The sequence below is a fragment of the Rosa chinensis genome, chromosome 5, assembly GCF_002994745.2.
Source record: "Rosa chinensis cultivar Old Blush chromosome 5, RchiOBHm-V2, whole genome shotgun sequence".
In the NCBI taxonomy this organism is placed as follows: Eukaryota; Viridiplantae; Streptophyta; class Magnoliopsida; order Rosales; family Rosaceae; genus Rosa; species Rosa chinensis.
In genome coordinates, this window is record NC_037092.1 from 67,405,556 (window position 1) to 67,431,748 (window position 26,193).

Sequence of the window (26,193 nt, forward strand, 5' to 3'; positions counted from 1 at the left end):
TTAATTAAAGTTTGAGGGCAGCCGCACCGGTCCTTATTTAAAAAAAAAATGCTAGGCATGTCAAGTTATCTTTGTATTTTTCATCCAATACATATTACTTGTACCTGAGCAGAAACATTTTATCGATAATATGAATAACTCAGATGCTAGGCATCTAAAAATATTTCATTTTTCATCTAAAATGTGACTTATTGTATGAGCCAAAACATTTTATCGATAATGCGAACTTGTAAAGAAGAATGAAAATTGCACTCCCTAATTTGTGGTCCAAACTCATTTTTTCCCTTTTTAGTTGAAATTCTTACAAACATACAAAACTAAAAATACTAAAAAAGAAAGAAAATATGGAGTGTGAACTTCACTTCTCCTGATGTAAATCACAAAATAATTTTACTAACAGAGAAATTATGAAAATATATTGTTCTAGGTGAAATTAACACGAGAAATTATTCATAATTAACAAAACTAAAAAGTGGGTGGAGTAAAAGCGCCATGAGAAAAGTGAGAGGACAATTCGGTAATTATGCATTTATAAGAACTATAAGTTGAACCAGGTCGAACCGTGAAAATACCCGGTTACCAAATTTACAAAAATTTGACCCGTTTCCCTCCTACTCCTGCTACTCCCAGCGAAGCTCCTCCTTTCTCTAAACAAGAAAAGCTGCTGCTCTCCCAAGGTAATCCTCCTCTCTCTCTCTCTCTCTCTCTCTCTCTCTCTCTCTCTCTCTCTCTCTCATCTGTTTCTTACATTTCACTTTACTCTTCTTTGTGTAAAAGCTAGGGTTTCTGCTTGTAATGTTTTCTCTACTTGGTCGTGTACCGTTTTGGGGATTTAGGGCATTTTCATGACTCGCGGATTTAGGATGATGGTTTTGCTCTGTGTCTTTGTTTTCATGATTCAGGGTTCTTTCTAAAGTTGGAGACTTGTATGATGACCGATACAGTTCATAATTGAGGGGTTTGGTTTTGTATTGTTTAAAAGGCACTTGTTTCGGTTGCAATGTCTTTAAATTTTCCTTGATAATTTCTTTTGGTAGCTCTTTTTTAAGTGGTTTAGTTTTATAGTCCGAGTCAGATTAGTTTACATACTTGTGCTTTTCGAATTAAATACAATAGCTCTGAATGTTTTGGTTATCGGCATTACATCATAATGAACAAAGCCGTAGAAGTGGCAAATTGTCATCAAGGGTTCAAGGAGGATGGTAATGGAATTGAAAATGAAACTGTTTTTAATTGTATTCACTTATGTCCTAGTTCGGGAGATATTCTATGTGGCGTCACTTTATCCACCTCCATGTCTGTATTTCAAGCTCCATTGTCTTTCTGCAGGGTTCAGCCGTACTGACTAAAAAGCAAAACCTTATATCATAACAGTATTGGGAGTTCTCGGCAAAACCCAGAAGAGTTGGAGAGATGGACAAGGTGAAAATAGAAGAGGTTCAGTCCACTACCAAGAAGCAGCGCATAGCTACTCACACCCACATCAAAGGCCTTGGTCTTGAGGTTTCTCTCTTTCTATGTAAATATGTTTTTTCCCCTTGAATATACCATCAGTTTCATATTTCAAACTATCTCAAGGTTCTTTCGTTATCTGCTATAAAATGTTTAGGTTTTACAGTCTAGGGTTTTAGGATCTGTTTGGTATGTTACTGGATCGTCTTGGTTTGCCTATGATGTTCATACATTAGTACTCTAAAATGCATGAATATTGGAAATTACTCACACTCCTGGTGTGATGCGTGTTTGTGTTTAAAGTAAGGCATTTATCACTTGGTTATCTTGTGTTGATGGTAGTTCAGTAAAATAAATATACTTGTGGCTGGGAAAAAACCAACATATTAAAATATTTCAGTTATACTGCTTCTTTTAGGTGCTGTAAACTGGTTAATGAATTTGTTCTGGAAATTGCAAATGCAAGACATTAGTGTGGGTCGAACTTTACAAAATTCATGAATTTTCTATCCTAAGAGAGGTTTCCACCTGAATCACTGACAATGTTATGTTGGTTATTGGGTATCATTCTTTTCCAGGCCAATGGAAGAGCAGCAGCTTGGGCTGCTGGCTTTGTGGGTCAGGGGGAGGCAAGAGAAGCTGCTGGTCTTGTTGTTGATATGATACGGCAGAAGAAGTTGGCTGGTAAGGCTCTTCTACTGGCTGGACCTCCTGGAACTGGAAAGACAGCGTTGGCTCTTGGAATATCCCAGGAGCTTGGGAGTAAGGTATTTCTTACAATTTTTTTATTATTTGTGATTATTTTGTAAGGTATTCTTTATTGATTTTTGAATAGGCATGGGGATAAACTTTTTGTTCTGATTCTAAGTGTTTGATGGTCTTTGTTTGTAGGTTCCATTCTGCCCAATGGTTGGGTCTGAAGTATATTCATCAGAAGTTAAGAAAACAGAGGTTCTAATGGAAAATTTTAGAAGGGCTATTGGTCTACGTATCAAGGAAAATAAAGAGGTCTATGAAGGAGAGGCGAGTCTCTAATCATATCCTCTTGTCTTTGTAAATGATTGCTGTAATTCCTTTTCAAAGTGATTTGGACGCCACTGTTGTTTATGTACTTTCACATTTGATTTGCTTGGTTACAGTTCTTGATGCTTTGATAGTGACATTTCAGGTGACAGAACTAACACCAGAAGAAACGGAGAGTGTTACTGGTGGCTATGGTAAAAGCATTAGCCATGTAATCATTGGGTTAAAAACTGTCAAAGGAACCAAGCAATTGAAGTTGGACCCCACTATTTATGATGCATTGGTTAAGGAAAAGGTAAGTTATTTTGATATCAATTTTTGTGTACAATAGAAAGATATTGTTTTGCCTCATTTACCATGTCTTTTACTTCTTATTTTGAATTCTCTGTGAAGCTATTGTAGGTAAATATTATGCTGTTTGAATATTGGTGTCATTTGTAGAAGTTTTTTACTTTTTCTTATTTCTTTTATATGCTTTTCGTGATACAACATGCAGGTTGCTGTTGGTGATGTTATATATATTGAAGCAAACAGTGGGGCAGTAAAAAGGGTAGGCAGAAGTGATGCATTTGCTACGGAATTCGATCTTGAAGCAGAAGAGTATGTTCCACTTCCAAAAGGAGAGGTTCACAAAAAGAAGGAGATTGTGCAGGTTGGTTCAATGTGAACTGTGTTCTCTTTGTAAATGCTCTGTAATGTGAATTGCATTCTACTATATCATAATATCATTGGATGGGTTGTTAATTTCTAGTAGCCACTTGCCTTGTGGTGCTAGACCTTTTTGAAAGGAACATGTATCATGCCGTGATGAATGTCTTTTTTAATAATAAGCTTTTATTTTTTCTTTAGTTGATTAATATAACAATTTGTGTTCGTGAAACATGGTCAAAATTTTACTGTTTTATACTAAACATTTTGCTTATTGAGTAATTGGACTCGATGGCTGTAATGATGACTAATGAATTTTGGCATGATAAATTTTTTGAAATGGACACTTAACATTCCCTTGGTATGTGCGTCTCATCCTAAACCCTGAAGACTGATGGTTCTGACCAATTCTTCTTCACACTCTATTTATGTTCTCACTAGGTTCAATTTCAGTTAACAGAATTCAATTTGTATTGTTCCTCTCCTCTGTACATGTTGAATCCAGGCTGGCTTATGTAACTCTTTTACAGGATGTAACTCTGCACGATCTAGATGCTGCGAATGCTCGACCTCAAGGTGGGCAAGACATATTATCTCTAATGGGTCAGATGATGAAGCCAAGAAAAACAGAAATTACGGACAAATTGCGACAAGAAATAAACAAGGTACAAACTTGTGATTGTATGAGGAGTGGGAACCAAATTCAATGCCTTTTCTGTGGTAGCATAATATAAGTTTTCCTAGTGAGAAAAGCTTGTTGCAGCTTTTTTCTATAAACTCCTGAATGATTTTGTGATGTCAATTGAAAATACTTCCAAGACTTTGACATCTGTCAGTTCCAGTAACTACACCCTTAATTCCATCTAAGGCTGTGCTCAGTCCCAAAGCTTTGAGAGTTGACTCCCTTGAAATCTTTTACCATTTCATTTCACTCTCAACTTGACATGCTCTATATGAATTAAGACACAAACTATGCTTGAATTTAATCCAACTGCCACAGTTACTGATGACACAGTTATAAGTATTTCCTGAGTTTCTAATATTTCTAGTTCCCCATGATTTTTGAGTAGGCATATGTTGAATTGCTCGCTACACTACTAGGTGGCTAGGATTTCTCCCCTCCTTGTGGCATTCATTTGTTAATGTATTTGTCAGGGTAGAGATGTTGACAGTCTAGCAAGGAAATTTTGGAACTGGGAATAGTTTAGTGTCATGGCAGGTGCGACAATTTGCTGAATGTGGTTTTATTTGGGGGGAGAACAATAGTGCATTTGACAGGGTGATTTATTTATGACAGGAGGTTTTGTCAAGTCATATTTCACTTTGGTCTCTAGTTCCCAATTGCATATAGAACTTTGAACTTTATTTTCTGGTTATTTCCTATTTTCATTTCTTCTTCTAGTCTTTAGGTGGGCCTTGATCTTTATACAGTAAGTGAGCTCAATGTTTTGCAATAAATTGTTCTAAGTAATAATTTAAAACAATCATTTATTTGTCCGTAAAAGAAAATTACTTAAGTTGCATCACTTTTACAGGTTTGTTCCCCTTCAAATAATATTTCATCAGCCAGAAAATAGAAGTCATTTAATTGAAGTGTATGATTGATGACAGGTTGTTAACAGGTATATTGATGAAGGTGTAGCAGAGCTTGTTCCTGGAGTTCTGTTCATTGATGAGGTTGATTCTCCTTCCAAGTCCTTTACACAACTATTACATTTGTCAAAATTATTTGAATTTTAAAATCTTGATTCACAGGTACATATGCTGGATATGGAGTGCTTCTCGTACTTGAATCGTGCTTTAGAGAGCTCGTTATCTCCAATAGTAATATTTGCCACAAATAGAGGAATTTGCAACGTGAGGTATGAATCTTAATTGTCAAGAATTTTGCAATAACCCGTTTCTTATAATAAAAGCAAATCTAGCATGCCTGTCTACCTGTATTGCCTAGAAACCTTCATTGTGCTCTATGAACATGGATGTATTACTGTGCAGAGGGACTGATATGGCTAGTCCTCATGGAATACCTGTTGATTTGTTGGACCGGTTGGTGATTATCCGAACACAGACTTATGGTCCTGAAGAGATGATAAAGGTCTAGATCACTTTAATTGCTCGCTGTGTATGAGATTTTTCTTTTTTACCCCAGCATCTTGTCAAGTACAAAACTATTCTTCTTTTATCATTTTTTTTTGTTTTTTTGTTTTGTTTTTTTTTTTTTTTTGTTTATTGAGTTCAAACTACTTGTTACTCAATTGATTGTTGCTTGAGCAGATCTTAGCAACCCGTGCACAGGTGGAGGAACTGGTAGTAGATGAGGAGAGTTTGGCTTACCTTGGAGAGATAGGACAGCGAACGTCTTTAAGGTCTGGTGTAAAGTGTTGGATTTGTTAAGTTTAGCTCATTCCCTCCGCAGTATGCTTAACTTTATAATTTCCTCAGGCATGCAGTTCAGCTCTTATCCCCTGCGAGCATTGTGGCAAAAATGAATGGCAGAGACAACATCCGCAAGGTAGCTATAAATTTTAGAAACACTGATTGAAATGTAATTCTGCAATCATTTTCATTAACAAACATCATTTGTCTCATCTACAGGAGGATTTAGAAGAAGTAGCTACCCTATATCTGGATGCAAAGTCTTCAGCAAAGGTTCTTCAAGAGCAGCAGGAAAAATACATTTCATGATCATTAATTTATGAGCAATGTGTCTGGATACCTTAGTTCGATTTTGAAGCACTACTACATTGTTAATACTCTCTTTTCCATGCCTTAGTAAATGGTTTTACAATTTTTCTGGAAATCAGTTCAAGTGATTGATTGGAATGAATTTCTCATATGCATTGATTGGGATTTATCCGCTGCAAAATGAGACCTTTAAGTACAGCATGTAGCAAAAAACAATACTTGAATATCAATGATATTGCACACGAGATATTTGTATCTATGCCCGCAACAGATGTTTACAAGTCGTGCAAAACATGATGAATCAGATACCAAAATTCCAAAAACTCGAAACTGAAGCTGTGGGTGATGGCTTCGTCTTACAGCAGCTTGAGCAAAGTATTCATCACTACCAGCAGCGGAATGCTGCCATGCTAATAGGCCTCCCAGCTCAATCTCTGTGTGGCTGTCAGGCCAGGGTATTAACACTTCCAAAGGATCCAGGGGCAATGTCACTAGAACTGAACATTACCCACTAGACCACTACTCCAAACTCTATCAAACATTTTTATTTAAACGGGGATGCAACAAGGGGGTTGTTAGGTGATAAAGTCCCTAAAGAAGATTTTCACTTTGGAATTTTTAATAGAAGCCAATGTATTAATGTTTCGTTTTTTTTTTTATTACATATCAAATCATGACCTCTCCCTTATAAATGAGAGATTAATACCACTAGATCAATAATATTTGGTTGCGAGGGCATTAATGTTGAGCTTGTTTAATGTAGGTCTAGATAATGTACTAAAATTGACATAACTATGCATTTGAATAGTAAAAGTTCAAGAGCCACTTATTTTCTCTGCGTCCGAATCTAGTTGGGACTATGCCTGCTGTCCAAGGAGAAAAGTTGAAGGCGCAATTGAAGCTCAAAAAGTCGCCACTATAGAGCTCCTAAAGCTAAAGCGAGGGAAGCAATATTTGTTTTTTTTTTTAATTATTATTTTCCCACCTATCCATCTGAGTACTTTCTTGGATGTTGTCAATTGGGTTTTGTCATGATTTCATAAATATGTACTTGAAGATTGATTCAACAAACAAGGAAAGGAATCATTGCGAGCTGCCAAGCAGTAGTGAACACACTTTTGATAAAAAGTGAAAAAGAAAGCAGAAAAATGATATCAATCGTGAGTGGTAAAAAAAAGATGAAAAATAATAATAGATATTGGCGTGGGATATTTTTTAACGTCTTGTTTCTTGTATTCATGATCCATAGCCAACTAGTTTTGGTGCTATTTCTTCCGGCTTCGCTGGGTTTAACGTCAATCATGGAAATCCTGTTGTCGACGCTCCATCTCGATTTTGGGATATCTACACTTTGGCTCAATCTGCATTAGATGGGGAGTGTTTATTATGCTTCTCTCGGTTCTCAGAGACTCAGAGTACCAAGTCGATCATCTGGCAAGAGTGTCAAAAGTAAGGATGCACATCATGGGATGGAGACCTAAATCGTAAGAGACAATGATATTTAAAATAATAGTAATAATAAAAAATTAAAAAAAACAAACTGGCATCAACTGTTGATAATTGGATAATCTCACATCAGTAACTCAGTTAGTAAGTGACAAAAAAGAATATATCTTATAAATGAATAATTTGCTATTAATTATACTGAGACATTGTGATAATTTCTTCAACTTAGTAGTTAGCCATGCTTCTCATTCTAATTTTCTGCCGATATTGATAGAGCAGCTCTAATCTGTATGCATTAATGTTCAACACTCTTCGATTAACAGAAGGTGAAAATGCTAATGGCAGAATCAGACTCAACCTAAAAAAAAAAAAGTCTTTTACTACACATGTCGTGGACTAGACTAGATTTTCCATGCCGGTGCGCTAGGTTTTATATGCAAAACATGAATTTGACTTGGGGTGTCGGTGCTTCTTAAATCATAAATTAGTGGTGGCTACTAGTCTCCTAAATGGTCATTACGGTCTTGGTCAAAATGGCATATATGAAATTAGGTGATGTCGGTTTCCTCCAACAACTGTTTTTTTTTCAGAAGTGAATATAATTTTTGACTTCTCTCTGCATTTTGTGAGATAGTGCAATCTCACTGAGGCCAAAGCTTAATTTGTTATGTTGTTATTAGGAAGGGTTGTTAATTTTAAGCATAGATCCATGCATATGTATGAGATCACCAACCATTAACTTTCGGCTTAATGTGTTGTTACTTAATTCCACAACTTAAACCCGCGACAATGACTTATTTGTGGTATTCCTCTTCTTAAAAAATTCCTCAATTTTGTATGACCAATCCAACTTAGGGTTCATATAACTTCCTTCATTAGGCTATGTTTTCTGGTCATAAATTTGACATCTTTTATTCAATGAGAGAGTATTCAGTGTACTGACATATACTTTCACCAACAGGAATAGGAATAGACAGTTCGATAATTTTAAGTATAACTTTTTGTTATTTAAAAAAAAATGTTGTCTATGAATATCAACAACTGAGACCCACTGTTGATTCACTTGCACCGTTGATGCATAGAAAAAATTTTCCTTACGCAATTGACGGAACTGTTACTCTATTTCAATTCACCCATATTCTCTATCTCTTTTTGAATTTAAACCAACTTCGAAGTATATAATTTTTCGTTCACTTTTCAGTTTTGGGATGAAAAAAAAAACTTTTTCTTTATATCTAGACTCGAGTAAATACTAACTAACAAAAAGAAAATGACTGTATGTTAAAAAAATATCAACAAAATATGAGATTAATTTATTTTTTTCGTTTGATTCCGTCTCTCTTCTCGCCAGAAGGCAGAAACCAAATAAGATCTTAGTCATCTTACGTTTCATTTCTATTTTCAAAAATGACAACCCTTTAAATAAAGAAATTTGATCGTACCGATGAATTGATATTATAAGAATATAAGATCACATCACAACTCTATATCTTTTTGGGAGAGTTGTGGTTACAGATGAAGTCACGAACTACCTACCTTCTTTTACCAAGTGTCTCTCTGAACCCTAAACCACCATATTTTAAGTGCCTGGTGTCCCTTGGTGATTGTAAACCACTAACTTCATCTTCCTGGTTGTTCTCCGCCTTCCATGTGTCGAAATCTCCCTTCGAATATATAAGGCCACCGCCGGCTAAATAGTGGACTTTCTCGACCACCGCCGAGTCATCACATAAAGATAACATGCACCGACCACCACGTATCGAACAAACTGGGATTTGCTGGTTTAATCTCTCATAGGTAACTTTTTTAAATACATTAGGCTTTGAATTTCCCTCGTGCTCTCTTTATTGTCTTCCTTTGCATCCCTTATTTTAGGTTTCACTTTCTTCTTCGTCTTCCTTTTTCTTTTGTTCAAGTTGAGGGGAAATATTATAGATTACTAGCCTAACACTTTGTTGATCTTTCACCCTAAACGCTAGGCTTTAATGAATATATTAGTTCAATAATGTCCCAAGTTTCTGTCTTGATCCATGTGCGAATAGATTATAAGTAAATTTTACGTGCATTTTCATAATGAATGAAATTATTTATTGGACTAAATACTGTTTAGTCATTGAGCTTTTGACCATAAAACACTTCAGTCCCTGACCTTCTAATTTCACACGTTTAGTCCATGTACTTCAAAATTTCAGACCAATAGGTCCTTGCCGTCTAAAAGTCGCGGTGAAATGTCTATTATGCCCTCAGTTCTGTTTTTTATTTAATTAATTATTTATTTATTTTTGGAAAAGGAATTTTTTTTCCCCTTTCTTCCTTTCTGTTTATTTATTTATTTATTTTTCCCTTTTCTTTCTTTCTGTTTGAATAAAAAGAATAAATAAAATAAAGAAAAAAGAATAAATATAAAAAAAAAGAAAGGAATAAATTTATTAAAAAACAAAGAACTGGGGGCATAATAGACATTTCGCCGCCACTTTTAGACGGCAAGGACCTATTGATCTGAAATTTTGAAGTACAGGGAATAAACGTGTGAAATTAGAAGGTCAGGGACTAAAGTGTTTTATGGTCAAAAGTTCAAGGACTAAACAGTATTTAGTCCTTATTTATTCGTATATGAAATTTTATCACAATTTCTTTTGATGTTGTTATCATAAATCACCTCATATTTTATTTTGTGGCTGAATAGATATGTAACTTACATATTCACTTTCGAACAAAATATCAATTTACCACTTGCACAAAAGTTTACACAACTTACACTCGTTTTAGTCAATGGGTAATGTGTAATTTCTCTTCATGTGTGCAAATGCTTCAAATTAAAGTCTCCTCCTTTTGAAGTTTATTAGCCTATATGAGACCTAGCAGTACTCTGCTAGAGTTGAGCGGCCGCCGCCCTTGGGCGTGGTTTTGCAGCACCTTCCCTCTTCAATGGGGTTTTATTCCCTCACCTTCTCTGATGTCGGCTCTTTGGAGTGGTGACTCTGTTCTCCCCTCCGTCTCACTTTATCCTATGTCAATGCGGCTGCTGTCGTGACCTGAGCAGGAGGCGGCGTGCACTTTGCCTGCTCGATCAGCGTTGAGGGTGATAGCTGATCTATCATCGTGGATGGCGGCTCAATGCGGTGGTTCGTCGAGGCCTCAGCGGGCGCGTCTCAAATCTGGCGAGGTGGGTCGGGTTGGTTTGTGCTTGGATGCTTGGGGCATGCCCAGACCAGATCGATCAGGCGGTGGTGTCACCGAGTCGGTAAAAGGAGAGATCGATTCCGCCTGGCATGAGAAGATGGATCCATGGTTAAGTCTTTCTCGACGAGGGTTGGAGGAGATGCGTTTGGGCCAATTCTAGCAGAATTTGCATATCCAATTGACGTTGAGAGTCTTCCCAGGTCTGTTGTGCGGATACCTTCCCCGAATTGCTGTTGTTAAATTTTAATTAAAACTCGCAAGTGCACGAATCGTCGTTAGTATAATGTGCAAGTACGAGGTCGTTCCAACTGAGGATTGATAATCAATTTAAATTCTAACCTAATTAATCCAAACTATGAACACAAAAACACAATGAAGAGAAAGAAGATATTGTTTTTAGATTTTTGAATAAACAAATAATGTGAAAATTAAAGAAAGAAACAAATAATGATAAAACTTAGGGTTTCAGAATCAACCACTAACAATCCTATTTATGTTTCGATGCAATTGACAGAATTTTTTTTTCTTTTGATGACAATTCCCGTATCTAAGTCTAGGTACGGCACTTAGACCATAGTTTTCCTTAAGTGTATGATTCTCTCTAGATACGGCAGAGGTCGTATATCCTAACATGCAATTTATCCAGGTACGGCATAAATTTAACACATAGGACTCATTACGTACTAGAAAACAAGATAATCATGCAAACCATTACTTCATATACGACAATAATGTAATTCACAACTCTTAATCACAAGAAACTAATATTGAATTATGTTGCAGGTACGCCTCAATTTCATCTTCTAATTACTAGATGCAAAGCCCTAAGGTGATCAATCAAAGAACTTAAACATAAAGCATCAATTCAAATAGTGACTAAGAATTCATCATAAAGAAACTATAAATCCATCAATATAACATCAAAGTACATAAACAATCATGATAGGGCATCATCTTAACCCTAGAGAAAGGTTTAGCAAAATATATTTAAATAAAACATAGGAAAAACATAAAAAGAATGGAAGGGGAAAAGAAAAGGAAGATGGATGAGTCGTCTCCGCTTCTTAGGCATCTACATTGTGCTCCCGAGACTCTCTCCTTATGTGAAATTCGTGCTCCCTTATATAGGGAAGATTTCTGCTCATCTTTGGCTTCATGTTTCCTTGTAAAACTTGGGTTTATATTCATTTCTTCATTTGGAATGGGAAAACCTTGAAATATCTCTTGTAGAAGTAGGAATACGTTCATCATTGAAGCCTCATCTGAATTAACTTCCTTGAAACATTAGGATTGACGATTTTGTGCCACGGAACTTGAGTTCTCCACGAATGGTCGTAAATTCCTGAGCAGATTTCCTGTCCGACCAATCTTTACTCAAATAATCATAACTTTCTCTAGAAGTATCGAAATTGAGATCCATAAAATTCTACAAAAAGTAAACATCCGTAGCTTTCCAATGATATAAGGCTCATTATCTAATTCGATCTGGGTAACTCCCAGTAATTCGGCGAAGTTGGATGTTATGCACATGCAGATTCCCAGTCTCAGATTGCACATTGCCTTTCAATCCTACTTAGCTCATTTTGGCTTCTTTTCTTCTTTCTATGGAACAAACCTACAAAAACACTAGAAGATGTAAATGAATCATAAATAAGGAAAACTAAACATAAAAACCAAGATTAAGAGGCAAAGAAATATAGGAAAATATGAGCACATCTATTGCTCTCTTCCTTCAAGCTTTGAGGGAGCCCCGGATTGATTCAGGCGGAGATAACGGCGCGGCGGCTCTGATCAGTGGTGTTTGGGTGCGCAGGCATTGGGGTGTCGAGAATGGAGATGACTTTATGGTGCCCATGAGTTTGGGTGCCGTAATCATATTCACATGGGTTTGGACTTTTGTCAAAACTGCTTTTGCAGACTTGATTTGGGTCTCGGGCAGAATTTGGATCCGGTTTTGGGATCCTGGTCGCTTATAAATACGGATCTTGGATCCGAGACAACTGCTCATATTGATCTAGTATTGGTTCTGGTTCTTAGGACTTCGTTTGCTAATTTTCGAGTTTCTGACACCCTCGGTTACTTTCGAACTCCTGGTGAGTGAATCACCTCTCCTAGGTGATCATTTCGCCGGTTACGGTTACGGTTACTATTACATTTACACTGTTTTCGTAACATATGCAGTGCAGCGATGTCGTTCGACATCAAGTCACATCCTTGTTACCTTTCATTCTAGATGCGTCTATGCATCTTATTATCATTTATTGTTTTTTCTTTATTATGGATGCGTTTGTGCCTCTCGTTATGTTTTATTGCTTTCTTTCGATGCTTTTACATCGCTTCATGTAACCTCTGTTATCATTTAATGTAACCTTTGTTATCATTTAATATAATTTGTCGTCTTTTCTTTCTAAAAAAAAAAAAAAAAACTTACACTCGTTTTTGAGAAATAGGTTAGTTTCCTCCTACCCTTAATTTCTCTACGAATCCATCATTTTTTCCATTGAATTATATAAGAATATCTGTTTAGCACGTGAAGGCAAAAAGGTTCTATGTATTAAATGCAGTCAAAATTCTACAACATGTCCAAACAAAAAAATGGAGTGAGTTTACAAACTTGAAGTGACATTTTTTGTCTTCAAGAATTTACTGAGTGCCAATTAGGCTTATTTTTCAGATATTGTGATATCAACGTACTATATCATAATTTAGTGCATGAAACTTCGCACGTACTCGTTCACATGTACCGTGGTCAGCCTCGAGAGATCACAACAATAGAAACTTCTAATGGTTCATATGGAATGAATTTATTAAGAGGATTCAAAATAGTAATTTGATAGTGTTATTACTTACTAATTACTACCACAATCATTTAGAATAAAAAGTATTGTCAAAATTATTGGTTACCTCGTCATTTTTCACATGTTATTTAAAGTAAAGCAAGTGGCTTTATCAAGTCAGGTTTTCTGTTGATCAAACATATAATAGGAAATGTGTTCCCTATTAGCTAAGCATGTCTACATCTCTCCCTGTGCTTGTCTTGATGCAAAAACTACTCGAAAATCAAAATATTTAGAGAGATAATCAATATATATATATATATATTATTAGTTTAGTAATGATTGTCATAATTAATTAACAACCAAACGATGATTATATACTGTAACATAGTGAGCTAAATTCTACACCTCAAACGAATGACAGAGCTCGATTAGTGACTTTTTTTAAGAAGAGACCATAACTCGGCTAGTGAGGGACGAAACTACATGGCAAGAGTACTGCAAGACAATTATTTTGAAAATTATTCTATGCCCAAAAAAATGGAGAAACTATTGTTTGTTAATATCATCTGTTCTCACTTCGAAGTTCTAACTAGTAAATTATCGACATTATGAGGTGATTATTTCATTCGTTAATCGTTACACATGGATTATGAGTTTCAATGATTGCAATAAATACAAAATAAACGTTTCGAAACTTCCAATTTTCGAACCAACCACAATTACTATCACCCACCAGCATGTCGGTTTAAACCCACACGGTAAGTACAGTGGCCCCACTATCCCTTGCGTGCAGGACGCGTGTCAGGCCATCATTCGCCGACCTGCAAATTTACTATTTTGGTTTCCTTTTTCAGGAATGTGCATTGAAGGCCAGCAAGCGCGTCGGATCCTTTCCACTTTTTTTTTTTTTTTAAATTTACAGCCAAAAAATAATAATAATAAAATTAAATTTAACTATTCAGGGGTAAAACGCGTACGTCAGAGAAGTGAAATCATCGAGTGGGACCCGCGCCACCAGTTGGCGAGGATCGAGCAATTTTTATTGGAGATCTAACGGCTGAAGGGGCCTCGGTCCTCAATGTCTGCGTCACCTGCGGGTAGCTGACGCAAAGAGAGATATTTGGCAGCAGAAGAAGACTACGAACGAGACAAAGATTTGTTGCGAACCAGCTCGCTGATAAATCAGGAGCGCCAATCACGACCTGCCGCGTGTCCGGGAATAGTGGGAACACGTAAACGACAAAACAAAAATACCGTGCTTTAAATGCCAGTATGTGGTAAATTCACCGCGTCCAGTAAAATTTCCATTTCGGGCTATTGAACAACAAATAAAACTAAGGGAGATACGGATCTCATAACGAGAGATTATTCAGAGCACCGCCGTGCACTTGCACCAACATAAATGAATGGTTAGATTGTATTAAATACACTTTTTGTTTATTAAAAATAAAGTTGATAATAAATATCAAGGGTTGAGATTATTTTATAAGGGTTGGGTCATTTACACCGTCGGTGCATAGAATAATTTCCATCTCATAACCTGGAAAGTTTATCTTTGGGGAAATATGCAAGACAGACACGTCAATCATTCACATAATTTACCTTACAGATTTAGAGTTTCAAGCATTATTGTCTCTTGGATGTTCTTACCTGATTAAGTTTTGGAGTAATATCATTCACAAGAATGCCTTATGCAAAATATTCTGCTACGAGTTTTTGCAAATGTTGTTATCACTACCCTTTTTTGCTATCCAAGTAGTGCATATGAGCTGGATATCTGACTACTTCAAAATTTTAATACATGCTAAATGTGAGTTTCACTACTGTTAATTGGCTAAAATTTACGTCATAATAGATTACACTTTGAAAAATAGAGCGAATCACTTTTGTGTTTTTTTCTAAGAATAAATTGACGTTGCCAGAGTCAACGAATTTATTAAAAGACATGGTTGCCAGACTAGCCTATATATACGTTATCGATTTTTCTGATTCTAACCATAAATACAAATTCTTTTGTATCGAAAACATTATATCAATTTCTAAATAACAATATTTTAAATGCGGTTTTATTGATCATGTTGCCGATTACGTTTCTCTGGTAGAGCTAAAGGCGAAACTTACTGACGTGCGAGATGTGGTTAGAAAATGTGATGCGACTTTCTATACCAATGATGTAAAGTTGTATATTACAAAACCCTCCCTCCATGTATGAGGGTGGCGTGACTTGATTGGTGCAAAATTGAATTAATTTTGCCGTCGATTTTCATCACAAACTAACCCCTATTATAAATATTATAACAAAAAAGTCATAAAAAGAGTGACAGACTCTTTTGTCTTGAGGGAGTTTTTTGTTCTCTCCTCTCTCTCTCTCTCTCTCTGTTCTCCCTCTGTCTGAGTTTTGCTCTGTTCTTCTTCTTCTTCCTGTTTCTCTTCGTCTTCCTGTTTTCGTTTACAGCTGAGAAGACGAGTGAAACCCAGAGAACAAAGAAAAAACAGGGTAACGATGAGTTGCTTTTGCTGTAAAAAAAATTCAAAAAAAGAAGAAGAGAGGAACAATAAGAACAACAACAACAACACCCACATCAACGGTAGCAAATCAAATCGTCTAGGTAAATTCTTTTTTCAAAACTCTGTTTGATTTTGAATTATGGGTCATTGAGATAAACTCTGTTCTGTAGATGATTGATTCTGGGTTTTCATTTCATATTGTCTTTTCGGTTATTTTTTGTGATGATTATCTTTTGCATTTGTCCCAGTTTGTTTTATATTTTTATTTCAATCATTTCAGTAAAATATATATATATATATATATAATCTGGGAATTGTTTTGGGTGTTAGTTATCACCTGGGTTTAAGTCAGAAGAAAATTTCTTCCTTTCGTCTCTAAATTAAAGGCGATCAAGTTTCAGTTCTTTTATCTGGGTTTTCGGTTTCCTGCTTTTCATTCTGTTTTGTTGAATTAGAGTCACTGATTTTTGATTGGTTAGGATTGTTCTAGGTTTGAATTCAAGGCTCTGTCCCATCTATTTTCTTTGACATTATTTTTGCTATTTCGGCTCTCTTTTTGACTGAATAGGTTAATGTCAAAGGCAAAGAAGGCAAAGTCTTTATTTGGTGAAACCGGTCTCGGTAATATTTATAAAATGTTTTTTCCCTTTTATTGATCTGTGCTTGTGTGAAAAATTTGATATTTTCTCATGTAATAGCAAATTTATGTGTTTTGGTCTTTGTGAACTGATGCTAACAGTATTTTACAAAGCTTTCATCCTGTTTATTGATTTGGGTTTCTGTCAATATTTGTTAGTTTCTGATATAACTCCAAATTTATTTGGTTTGGTTTGAAGTATGATACTCATTCATTTTGTTTGTTCTGAATTTTGTCATTTTGTATTCTTGGGTTGCATTTCAATTCTAACGACTCTGGTCTTTTCAATCCCATTGTGAGTGAATTAATCAAGATTTGGTTTTGGATTTTACTCACCATGTGCTGTAATTTGTCTTTTTGCTTGGCCTTCTGTCATTTCCTTGCTCACATTTTGTACATGTATTTTAGATACTTCAAAAGTGAATTCAGAGGGGAATGTAAAAAGGGAATTGGGTGTAAAAAAGGAGGAGGTCTCTAAGGTTGACCAGTTATCAATCGATGTAAAGGAGTTGAACATAAACGAGGAGGTTTCTAAGGATGGAAAGACTAATGGCAGGCGGCCACAGGCATTTACGTTGGAGGAAATGGAAGTAGCAACCCAAAACTTCAGTCCTGACTGCTTTATAGGTGAAGGAGGATTCGGCAAAGTTTACAAGGGCCACTTAGAGAAAACTAACCAGGTTGGTTGTGTTTATCTGAATGTAAAGTCTTATCATTAATACAACTCGTCATGCCAATGGCAGCTTTATGTTGAGCTTTGAATTCGATCACTTAACTGAGTGCTATTAGAATGTTTGTATGCCAATTTAGATACTTTTTCTCTCAATTTCCTAGGATTTGTTCCTTGAGTTTAAATTTGAGAACTATTAGATTAATCATATGTATCGTAAGCTCAGAGCTGATTTTGTTATTATTATTATTATTATTATTATTTTTGTCTGTGTGTGTAGGTTGTTGCTATCAAGCAGCTTGATCGCAATGGTTGCCAAGGGATCAGGGAATTTGTTGTTGAAGTATTGACGCTAGGTTTGGCAGATCATCAGAATCTTGTCAAATTGATTGGCTTTTGTGCTGAGGGGGATCAAAGGCTATTGGTTTATGAATATATGCCATTTGGATCTTTGGAAAACCATTTGCATGGTATGCAACTCCCTTCACTTGAAATTTAGAGTTGTATGAAGGTTTAGCTTTAATCTTCTGTGCCATTTGTACCATATTATGACATGAATGTGAAGTGAATCTGACTTTTTTTTAACTCTTACAGATCTTCAAGCTGGCAGGAATGTTCTGGATTGGAATACAAGAATGAAGATCGCAGCTGGTGCAGCAAGAGGTTTAGAGTATCTGCATGAGAAAATGCAGCCTGCTATCATATATCGCGACCTGAAATGCTCAAACATTTTGCTTGGTGAGGATTATCATCCAAAGCTATCTGATTTTGGCTTGGCCAAAGTAGGTCCGAGTGGAGATAAGACTCATGTTTCAACTAGGGTTATGGGAACATATGGGTACTGTGCACCAGATTATGCAATGACAGGTCAGCTGACTTTTAAATCAGATGTTTATAGCTTCGGGGTGGTTCTTTTGGAGCTTATTACAGGCCGAAAAGCTATTGATGGCACAAGACCTCTCAGGGAGCAAAACCTCGTAGCATGGGTAAGATGATTATACTGTTTCATTTTTTTCTTCTCTAGCACGTATGATATTATTATCGTTGTATTTGCTGGCTCCTTATTCCAATTAGTATCAGAAATGTTTTTTTTTTTTCCTGATCATTGCTTTGTTAGTCACTTGTTCTAGAGCCTTTTGATTTTCTCTTTCCCTGCTGTCTTGTATGATGGTTTTTCCAATTGTGATTAACCTTTGTATCCTACGTAAACTGATTGATGTAGGTTGTCTTCCGTTGTTATGTGAAATCCAAAATGAACTTGAATATGTTGGAATTTCAAAAGTGGTACTTTTATACCTTTGTCAAACTTCTTTGAATTAGTGGTTGTATGGCATGTAATTATGTAAACAATGTGCAATCCTGTATTTGCTTGAATTTGTTATGATTGTTGTTTTCAGTTCTCGATTGTGTTTTTGAATGCTTAACTACAATTTTATTTACTTATTTATTTATTTTTCAGGCAAGACCCTTGTTCAAAGACCGGAAGAAATTCTCACAGATGGTGGATCCGTTGCTCCAGGGTCAGTATCCTGTCAGGGGATTATACCAAGCTCTTGCTATTGCTGCGATGTGCGTTCAGGAGCAGCCTAATATGCGGCCTGTCATAACCGATATAGTGACAGCACTAAATTACCTTGCTTCCCAGAAATATGACCCCCAATTGCATCCAGTACAAAGCTCCAGAAGGAGTCCATCTTCTCCTAGAGTGAGAAAAGATGATAATATGAGTAGGAATGCGGGTAATGGGCCAGAGAGAGACTAAGCTGGGGGATAAAATTAAGAATAAAGCAGTCGATACCATTTTGTGGTCTTTTAGAGATGTTGTGCCTAGTTATCAATTTTTGCATCACAGAAGATAACAGGTACTGCTGCCATTCTCAATATTCACATACAGAGAATTTCTGCTCTTCTCTCTTCTCCCCCGCCGTGTACATGTGAGCCGATGTTCTTGATGTCTTGTATGTAAGATCTGTCCTTGTAGGAACTTTTGAGAATATATTAGTCAGCCTTAATTTCTATACAGTTACTTACATTCTTTTGCCGTCTTCGTTTTTACTTCCCTTGCTACACGTATATTTTTTTTCCTTTTTGTCTAGCAAAGTAACTGCAGAACCACAGCTCTTCCTTTGCGTAAGCTTTTTCCTAAAAACAAATTGGAAATGTATCTACCTCGTCTCGCCATGCAGGTAATGTGGAATATCATTGCTGGATGGAATGTGAAAACATGCATCATGGTGAGTTTTGAGGCGAGGAGGGAACCTGGAGGTTCTACTGAATGAGTTGTAAATGTGTAAACTTGGTAAATTGGAGGGCTGCTAAAATCCCAAGCATCTCCGAACGCTAGTGTATAAATTAAAGCTCCTCAAGTACATAGAGTAGGATGTTGATTCTGCTGATATACATTTTTGGTATAAATTCATTATGCTATAGAGCCATGATTCTGAACAGTTATGAATGATGTTGAAGCAACTTCAGTTCAATGGAGTACCATGCAAGAAATACGTTTACTTGAACAATTGGATTTGATGTGGTACTGTACTTCATAGGTCTCACTCATCTCCAACTTCATATGACCCGAAATTCCTTGTCATGTTTGAATTACAGAACGAGGATTAGAAAATGTGAGAATCGAACTTGGGTAGAACACAACTTAATAGGGGTTAAAAACATGATTATGCTCCTTTTGCTGCGAGTTTGGCAGAATTTGGGGATAAGGACGTGATGAAGAAAAGATGAAAGAGAGAGTGTATTGGAACTAGGAACTTTAAATTCCGTTTCAAACTTGATGGTTATTGGTGTTTGTTCCTCCATTAAAGTTTGTCTTAAACCAGGGTAGTCCGAAAGGCAGTTCATTATTGCTTTGCTGGTCATTGAGAGCCACAGGAAAGGTTGGCACTGTGGGCTTTGTGCATGGCCTGTTTTTAGGCTTTACTATAGGGAGGTGGGTACCAAATTGATGACATAAGAGTAATTGAGTCTTCAATTTGCTCATGGAGTCTAGAACCGTATGTGGTTATTGAGCTTCACGCGTGCCTTGTGCTAGACTAATGGATTTTAGGGTGCGATGACTCCAAGTGAAAACGACTAGGCAATAGAAATTGGGGATGAAGGCAAGTTCCGTGAACTATTGGGGGTTTCAATATATATTGCGCTTCAGATTTGAATTTGCCACCTGTTTGATTTATGTGGGCATGTGACCACTAAAGGGCTTCGTGTATTATGTAACGGGATGGTAACACACCTATTACCTATACCACCAAGGTGGGCAACAAATTCAAATTTCAAGTGCAGTAAATTTATATGCTCAGTAATTCTCATCATTAGAGCTTACATTTCTCCAATTTGGGCCGATTTTCAAATAAATTAGGCCCAAAATACTTTCAAACAGAGTCCGATCGACAGCAAACACGAACTCGAACAATAGTGTTCACCTGGTCAGTCAATGACCAAGAAAATTGTACTCAATTATCCTTAGATTTACATCCTAAGGTGAAAAACAAAACAAATCACTTTCAAAGTATATCCTTCCACCGTTGGATTTACATGTGAACAAGAGTGATTGAGCGTAATTTTCTTAGTCAATTACTGATCATGTGAACATGATTGCGAACTCGAAATGCCCAAATCCAAATCCCAACCGCAAGATGTTTGGCAGGCATTGATTGGGCTTCACAGTTGTTCAATGAGCCCGGTTTAACGCCCGACCAGAAGCTCAATGCCCAAAGGCCACGTTTTGCTTTTTCATTTACTATTTGAGTTGGGCTAGTCCAGCCTGATTCATCAAACCCAGAGCAGTCTCTAGGCTCACGTGCGTCGCACTCAATGAAAACTTTGGCGCCAAAAAAGTAGTTATAGAAGGCCAACAAACTAACTAACTAGAGAGACCCCAAATCATAAACCCTTTTAGAAAGTTGAAACACAGAAAAAGCTAAGCTTGGTTGAGAGTAGAATCACAATTTCCAAAACCCCCCAAATCCAAAAATGTGTAAGCGGCAGAGATATGTGCCTTACTTGGACCGAGTGCCGGAAGAACACGTCATGGATATCGCCGACGACGACGGCGTCGACCCAGACAGCCTCCTCCCCTACGAGACACGTGGCATCACCGGAAAGAAATGGCGCTCGTCGGAGAAGTGGGTCCACGCTATTCCTTGGGTTGTGCTCTTCTGCATCTTCGTCCTCTGGTGGTTCTCTTTCACAGGTAAAGTTTTCATCTTTTTGGGTTTTCTTGATTTCTTTGATGGGTTTTTCTGTTTCTTGATGATTGGGTTCTTTGATTTCGTGTTCAATCTGTTTTTTTGATTCAGAATTGGGGTTATCGGAAATTTGTAGCACCCGTTAGACTATTAAGCTGTTAAAGTTTGCTTCTTGGAGCACAATGTTTCGATTCTTTTGGGTTATTTGCTTGGTGGGTTTTTTCTGTTCTTGATGATTGGTTGCTTTGATTGCATTTTGGTTCTTTTTTGTTGAAGTAAATTGGTGTTTTGGAAAATGGGTTCAATCTGTTCGACCATTTTCCTGTGATATTTTGTTTCTTGGTGCACAATATTTCACCTCTATTGGGTTTATTTGCTTGAGGGAGAAGTTTGAGTCATTACAAAACTGGACATGCTTGTCTTTCTTTTCTTGTTTTGATTGATTGGGTTTCTATTTTTTGAGGATTGCGTGATTGGATTTCTGGTTCATTCAGTTTCTTGGAATAAAATCACAGTTGCTGCTTCGATTCTTTGGGAAAGATGCGGTACTATATGGTCTATGAGGCTATAGTATTACAAAGTACAGACTATGTTTTTTTTTCTTTCTTTGATAAGCAATTAATCTTTAAAAGGTATCCTTGATGTTTTTCTAGTGATTTTCTTTTGATTCTATTGTCCAGTAGTTGGTCTTCACTTTTCTTCTATGTTTTCTGGTCATTGCTGTTTTGATTTCCTGTTCATTCTGTTTGTGAAAGTAATTACAATTTGGGAAGATGACTAGTATCTGTTTATTTGTTTATTGGGAGGGGAAACTGAGTCCTTGCTCTGATTTTTTTTGGGAAATGGCTCTTTGGTATGTGATTTATGAGTTTATGATTGTATAAATTGGACACTTTTGCCATTGAAAAAATTGATCTTTTGATTTATGAGCTGCCCCTTCAATTCCTTCTCTAACCTAATGCTTTTATTTTTTATTTTCTTTTTACTCTATTGTCTGGTAGCTGAGCTTCACTTTTAGACATGAAGTTGGAATAGTTTTGAAACTTCGTTTTTCTTGCAAGTCAATTTAAGTCTTAATGTGTTACTTCTCTGTGTTGTCTTTGTTTGCAAACAGTAAAAGTCGTGAGAATAGATGGAAGAATTGCTGCAATACGTGAAACTGATATACCACTCCTTCTCAACAACACTCGAATTGGTATCGCATTCCTGGCAGCTGAGGCAATGTCACCATTCGCCTTGGCTCAGAATTTTACAGTCACCAATGTAACTGAGGTTCAGCTGGTGAATACGGCTCCTCAAAATTTCGCAGTCAACAATGCCACTGAAGCTCAGCTGGTGAGTAACCGAACTCAGAATCTCTCGGTCAAAAATGTCACTGAAGCTCAGCTGGTGAATAAGCCAACTCAGAATCTTGCAGCCAACAATGTTACTGAAATTCAACTGGTGAGTAAGCGAACTCAGAATCTCACAGCCCACATGGTCACTAAACGTCAACTGGTGAGTACGCGAACTCAGAATCTTACATCCCACAATGTCACTGAAATTCAACTGGTGCGGAAGCGAACTCGGAATCTCACAGACAATAATGTCACTGAAGCTCAACTGGTGAGTAAGCGAACTCAGAATCTCACAGCCAACAATGTCACTGGAGTTGAGGCCATGAGTTCAGCTTCTCAGAATCTCAGAGAATGTCACTGAACTTCACTGGTGAGTAAAAGTGACTGAAGAAAAAGTTTTGTTTCCATTTCAGTAACAAAATAGCTTTTAAGGAATCTATTTCTGTGAATCTTGTATTTGGGATTGAGATGACAGAGCCCAAAAGTCAACTAAGTAGGTGCAAACAATCTAAGGCTGTCTGTGATTCATGAGAAACAATCAAATCCTCATCTTTTGTTCCACCTTGGCCGCTACGAATTGCATGGCTTACTTGCTTAGCACGTATTAGAGCAATGACCTTTCATTGTTCCCATATTCTTCGGGAAGGAAATACGGTGGCTGATAGAATGACAAACATGGGCTTACTTTCTCCATCCTTGGTATGGCATGTTTCTCCCCCTCCTACTATATCTCCTTATCTTCTTATGGATGATTTGGGATTCCCTTACCTTCGCCATGTTTAACTCTCTTTCTTGCATGGGTTGGTGTTGGGCTTGTTTTAATAGTTGGAAGTTGGGTAAATTTGAGATTCTGCTTCAATCTTTTCACTTCCTTTTGACTTTCTTTCTAGCTTTTGGGGTAAGGTTTATGTCCCCCCTTCTTTAGGTTGTATTTTCTTTTTTATGTTATTAATGAAATAATAATAGGGGGACGGGCGGTGGGTTCCCAGAGTGTGGCAAACCCCTCTCCTTCGGGATTGAGGGTGGGACTTGTTCCCTACATCGTTTGCCTCCGAGGAGCTAATATCGCCTAATCCCTTATTCAAAAAAATAATGAAAAAAAAAAAAAAAAAAAAAAAAAAAAAAAAAAAGGAGATTAAGATGTGGATAGATGATGTGACCTTGTGCTAGCAAACTAAGCAGTAGCTAAAATTTACGGAGATAACAACAGTGAATGATGTGCTTTGATATATCAAGTTTACATAGACAGTAACAGCAATAAAATTTCCTATTCTAGATCTCTTCTTCGATGATTGATGATATGTATGACCAAAATTTCTTCTGTGGACTTTTCTTGTAGAACTACAGCTAAACCTTTTCCTTTCTGCACTCTGTTCCCATTCAAAACTTTCCACTAATTTCATTTCTATATGCCCTAAGAATCTCCGAAAGTTGGAAACAAGTACAAATATAGATCAAAGAAATCTTGCCTATTGCTTCTACAACTCACTAATCTCACCTTCTCGACAATTGTCAACCCATAGAAACATCGTTGATTTCTTTTTTGATGGAAGCATTCTACAGCAGTCTCTCCTTGGCGACTGCAAAACAAGTTTTCTTTCAGTCAGTAACATGATAGTAATAGAATCAACATACACGTAGGAACATCGGTAACCCATCCTTGATCCACGAACTCTCCTGTCTCATAACTCACATATAATGAAGACTTCTTATATTGAAACTGTGAGAATGTTTCATCCAAGTGTCTCAGTTAGGTGTCTTGTTAAAAAACATTCATGTCTTTTGAAACCTTACCTTTTCCCAACGAACAGGATCTGGCCTTTTCAAGACAATGATGGTATCAATCGTGTCTGGGGAGGCCATTTTCCAACGGCAATGAGGAGCTGGAGATTTATCACGCGTATAGAAACCGAAAACTTTCTGTCTATCTCGATGAAGGCGATTCGTGTTCAAATAGAAAAGGAAGGGTTTCTCACAAGGGTCCTTGTACACAGGCCTAGTGTTAAATGAATATGCTGTGAAATCAGCTCTTCTGTGCCAATTAAGAAAGGTTCTTGAGGGTGTTTCTAGTTCTCTTGGAGAGATGACTCCCCTGACGATTTGAACTACATAGCCCCATGAAATGGAGATGGACCAGTAATGATCTTTGTCATAGCAGATTGATTGTTGCAATATACTAGCTGAGTCGAGCTCTACAGACTGGAATAGATGGTGAAGTGCTCTGACACGGGTCATGCGCGGGAATACTGGGTCAACTACATCAAGGTGGTGAAGAGATACCAATGGAGCCACAGGATGGGCACTCAGAAGGCCTTGTAGGTTTCCATACACATCATACTGCACAATCACAAGAAACAGATACATGACCTTAATTTTGCATACCAAGAAGACTAATGCTAGATGGATTGCATTAGCGGATCACACAATGCAACTGTTGATGCAATTCATGTAGAAAGTGCTCCTCAATTTTCTTATCATATCAAAATGTGATTGGAAATGTGGCAATGTCTCAAGTAAATGCTTGATGAGAAAGTAAATGGCTATACCATTTACCTGATGAAATCCAGTTTCCTTGGTAAGAGGAACTCCTAGCTCTGCCATGCAAGCCTGTATTCTATCATCACTGCCATATAATGCCGGATATCGTTGGATGCACCGGTCCTGCATCTTCTCGAGTTGCACTGCCAATGGATAACTTATCGCGAATCCACCTCCACCAAAGGCCATGGTATACGAGAAAAATATGTTCTGAATGTGACTCTCTGATGAGCTTCCTATGTAATAAAACTGTGTATGATCATATTTTGAAAGAATCCTCAACACATTATCCACCACGAAAACTGTGTCATCATCCCCCATCACAAACCATCTCACATCCTCCAATCCAAGCCTCAACGTTTCCGAAACCACCCTCGAAATCCTCAATGCTGATCTATCCCCTTGCCGATTTGTGTACTTGAATCCTCTGGTGTCCCCAGAAATACGAATCTCAGGTAATACCTCATTTCTCCGAGTCCTCACATTTTTGTCCAACCAAACCACCCCTCTCATCTCCTTCCTCCACCACACTTTTATGTATTCCTTCCTCCACTCCCACAACTTTGAAGAGGCTGCAATCCCAAACACAACGTGTTTCAATTCTGTATCAAATCTAGATTTTTGTGGACGTGAAGGCACTACTTCTTTGGCTTCTTGCGCTATTCTTTGTTTGCCTTGTTCCTCAAGTCTACTAACATCATTACTGGCAGTGACATTTTTGACGCTCTGAAGATGATTGACATTTACAGGGGTACGACAATCTTGAGAATGGAGGAGGTGGTTGGAAGAATAAAGAACATAAAGCATTGACATTATGAGGAAAACCCAAGTTATGGTGGCTCTGACACCTATCATTTGGGTGCCTGTATGCGACGATTTCTTATCGGAATCTTCAAACTTGTTGCTGCTGCCCATTTCAGAATTGTTTGGTGGAAGAAAGGAGGTGGCATAGAAACAGAAATTGGCCTTCAAAATGTTCGGATCAAAGGGAGAGAGAGAAGAATGAGTTTGCGTCATGTGTCCTTAAAGTTTGTTGTGGAATGAGCGAAGTAGAATGCGAGGAACTTGGAGAGTTTGATTGACCTCTGCC

The 26,193-nt window shown here is 37.2% G+C and overlaps 4 protein-coding genes across 6 annotated transcripts; 3 read left to right on the forward strand and 1 right to left on the reverse strand.

The window, feature by feature from the left end:
• The first annotated feature begins 570 nt into the window (after nucleotides 1–570).
• On the forward strand, nucleotides 571–5,957 carry LOC112165363 (ruvB-like protein 1). 2 transcript variants are annotated; one of them, XM_024301850.2, is made up of 13 exons: nucleotides 571–677; nucleotides 1,330–1,503; nucleotides 2,031–2,219; nucleotides 2,344–2,475; nucleotides 2,621–2,770; nucleotides 2,972–3,127; nucleotides 3,654–3,788; nucleotides 4,735–4,800; nucleotides 4,879–4,985; nucleotides 5,119–5,218; nucleotides 5,398–5,489; nucleotides 5,566–5,635; nucleotides 5,719–5,957. In XM_024301850.2, exons 2-13 carry the CDS (start codon nucleotides 1,414–1,416, stop codon nucleotides 5,806–5,808), a joined length of 1,377 nt encoding a protein of 458 aa, XP_024157618.1. In that variant the 5' UTR covers nucleotides 571–677; nucleotides 1,330–1,413; the 3' UTR covers nucleotides 5,809–5,957. The 2 variants fall into 2 exon arrangements, with proteins under 2 accessions (XP_024157618.1, XP_024157620.1); XM_024301852.2 differs by lacking the exon at nucleotides 571–677 and having other exon boundaries at nucleotides 1,402–1,519.
• Nucleotides 5,958–15,539: 9,582 nt separating this feature from the next.
• On the forward strand, nucleotides 15,540–19,079 carry LOC112165364 (probable serine/threonine-protein kinase PBL5). 2 transcript variants are annotated; one of them, XM_024301853.2, is made up of 5 exons: nucleotides 15,540–15,826; nucleotides 16,771–17,042; nucleotides 17,313–17,502; nucleotides 17,627–18,018; nucleotides 18,492–19,079. In XM_024301853.2, the coding sequence occupies exons 1-5, from the start codon at nucleotides 15,721–15,723 to the stop codon at nucleotides 18,792–18,794; spliced, it is 1,263 nt and encodes a 420-aa protein (XP_024157621.1). In that variant the 5' UTR covers nucleotides 15,540–15,720; the 3' UTR covers nucleotides 18,795–19,079. The 2 variants fall into 2 exon arrangements, with proteins under 2 accessions (XP_024157621.1, XP_040362949.1); XM_040507015.1 differs by lacking the exon at nucleotides 15,540–15,826 and adding an exon at nucleotides 16,283–16,346.
• Nucleotides 19,080–20,861: 1,782 nt separating this feature from the next.
• Nucleotides 20,862–23,689, forward strand: LOC112168174. Its single transcript, XM_024305293.2, has 2 exons — nucleotides 20,862–21,233; nucleotides 22,343–23,689. Exons 1-2 carry the CDS (start codon nucleotides 21,014–21,016, stop codon nucleotides 22,924–22,926), a joined length of 804 nt encoding a protein of 267 aa, XP_024161061.1. The 5' UTR covers nucleotides 20,862–21,013; the 3' UTR covers nucleotides 22,927–23,689.
• Nucleotides 23,690–23,756: 67 nt separating this feature from the next.
• LOC112163896 lies at nucleotides 23,757–25,981 on the reverse strand. The gene is made up of 3 exons (XM_040505618.1): nucleotides 25,119–25,981; nucleotides 24,360–24,902; nucleotides 23,757–24,145 (listed from the first exon to the last, which is right to left on the reverse strand). Exons 1-3 carry the CDS (start codon nucleotides 25,956–25,958, stop codon nucleotides 24,044–24,046), a joined length of 1,485 nt encoding a protein of 494 aa, XP_040361552.1. The 5' UTR covers nucleotides 25,959–25,981; the 3' UTR covers nucleotides 23,757–24,043.
• Between the last annotated feature and the right edge of the window lie 212 nt (nucleotides 25,982–26,193).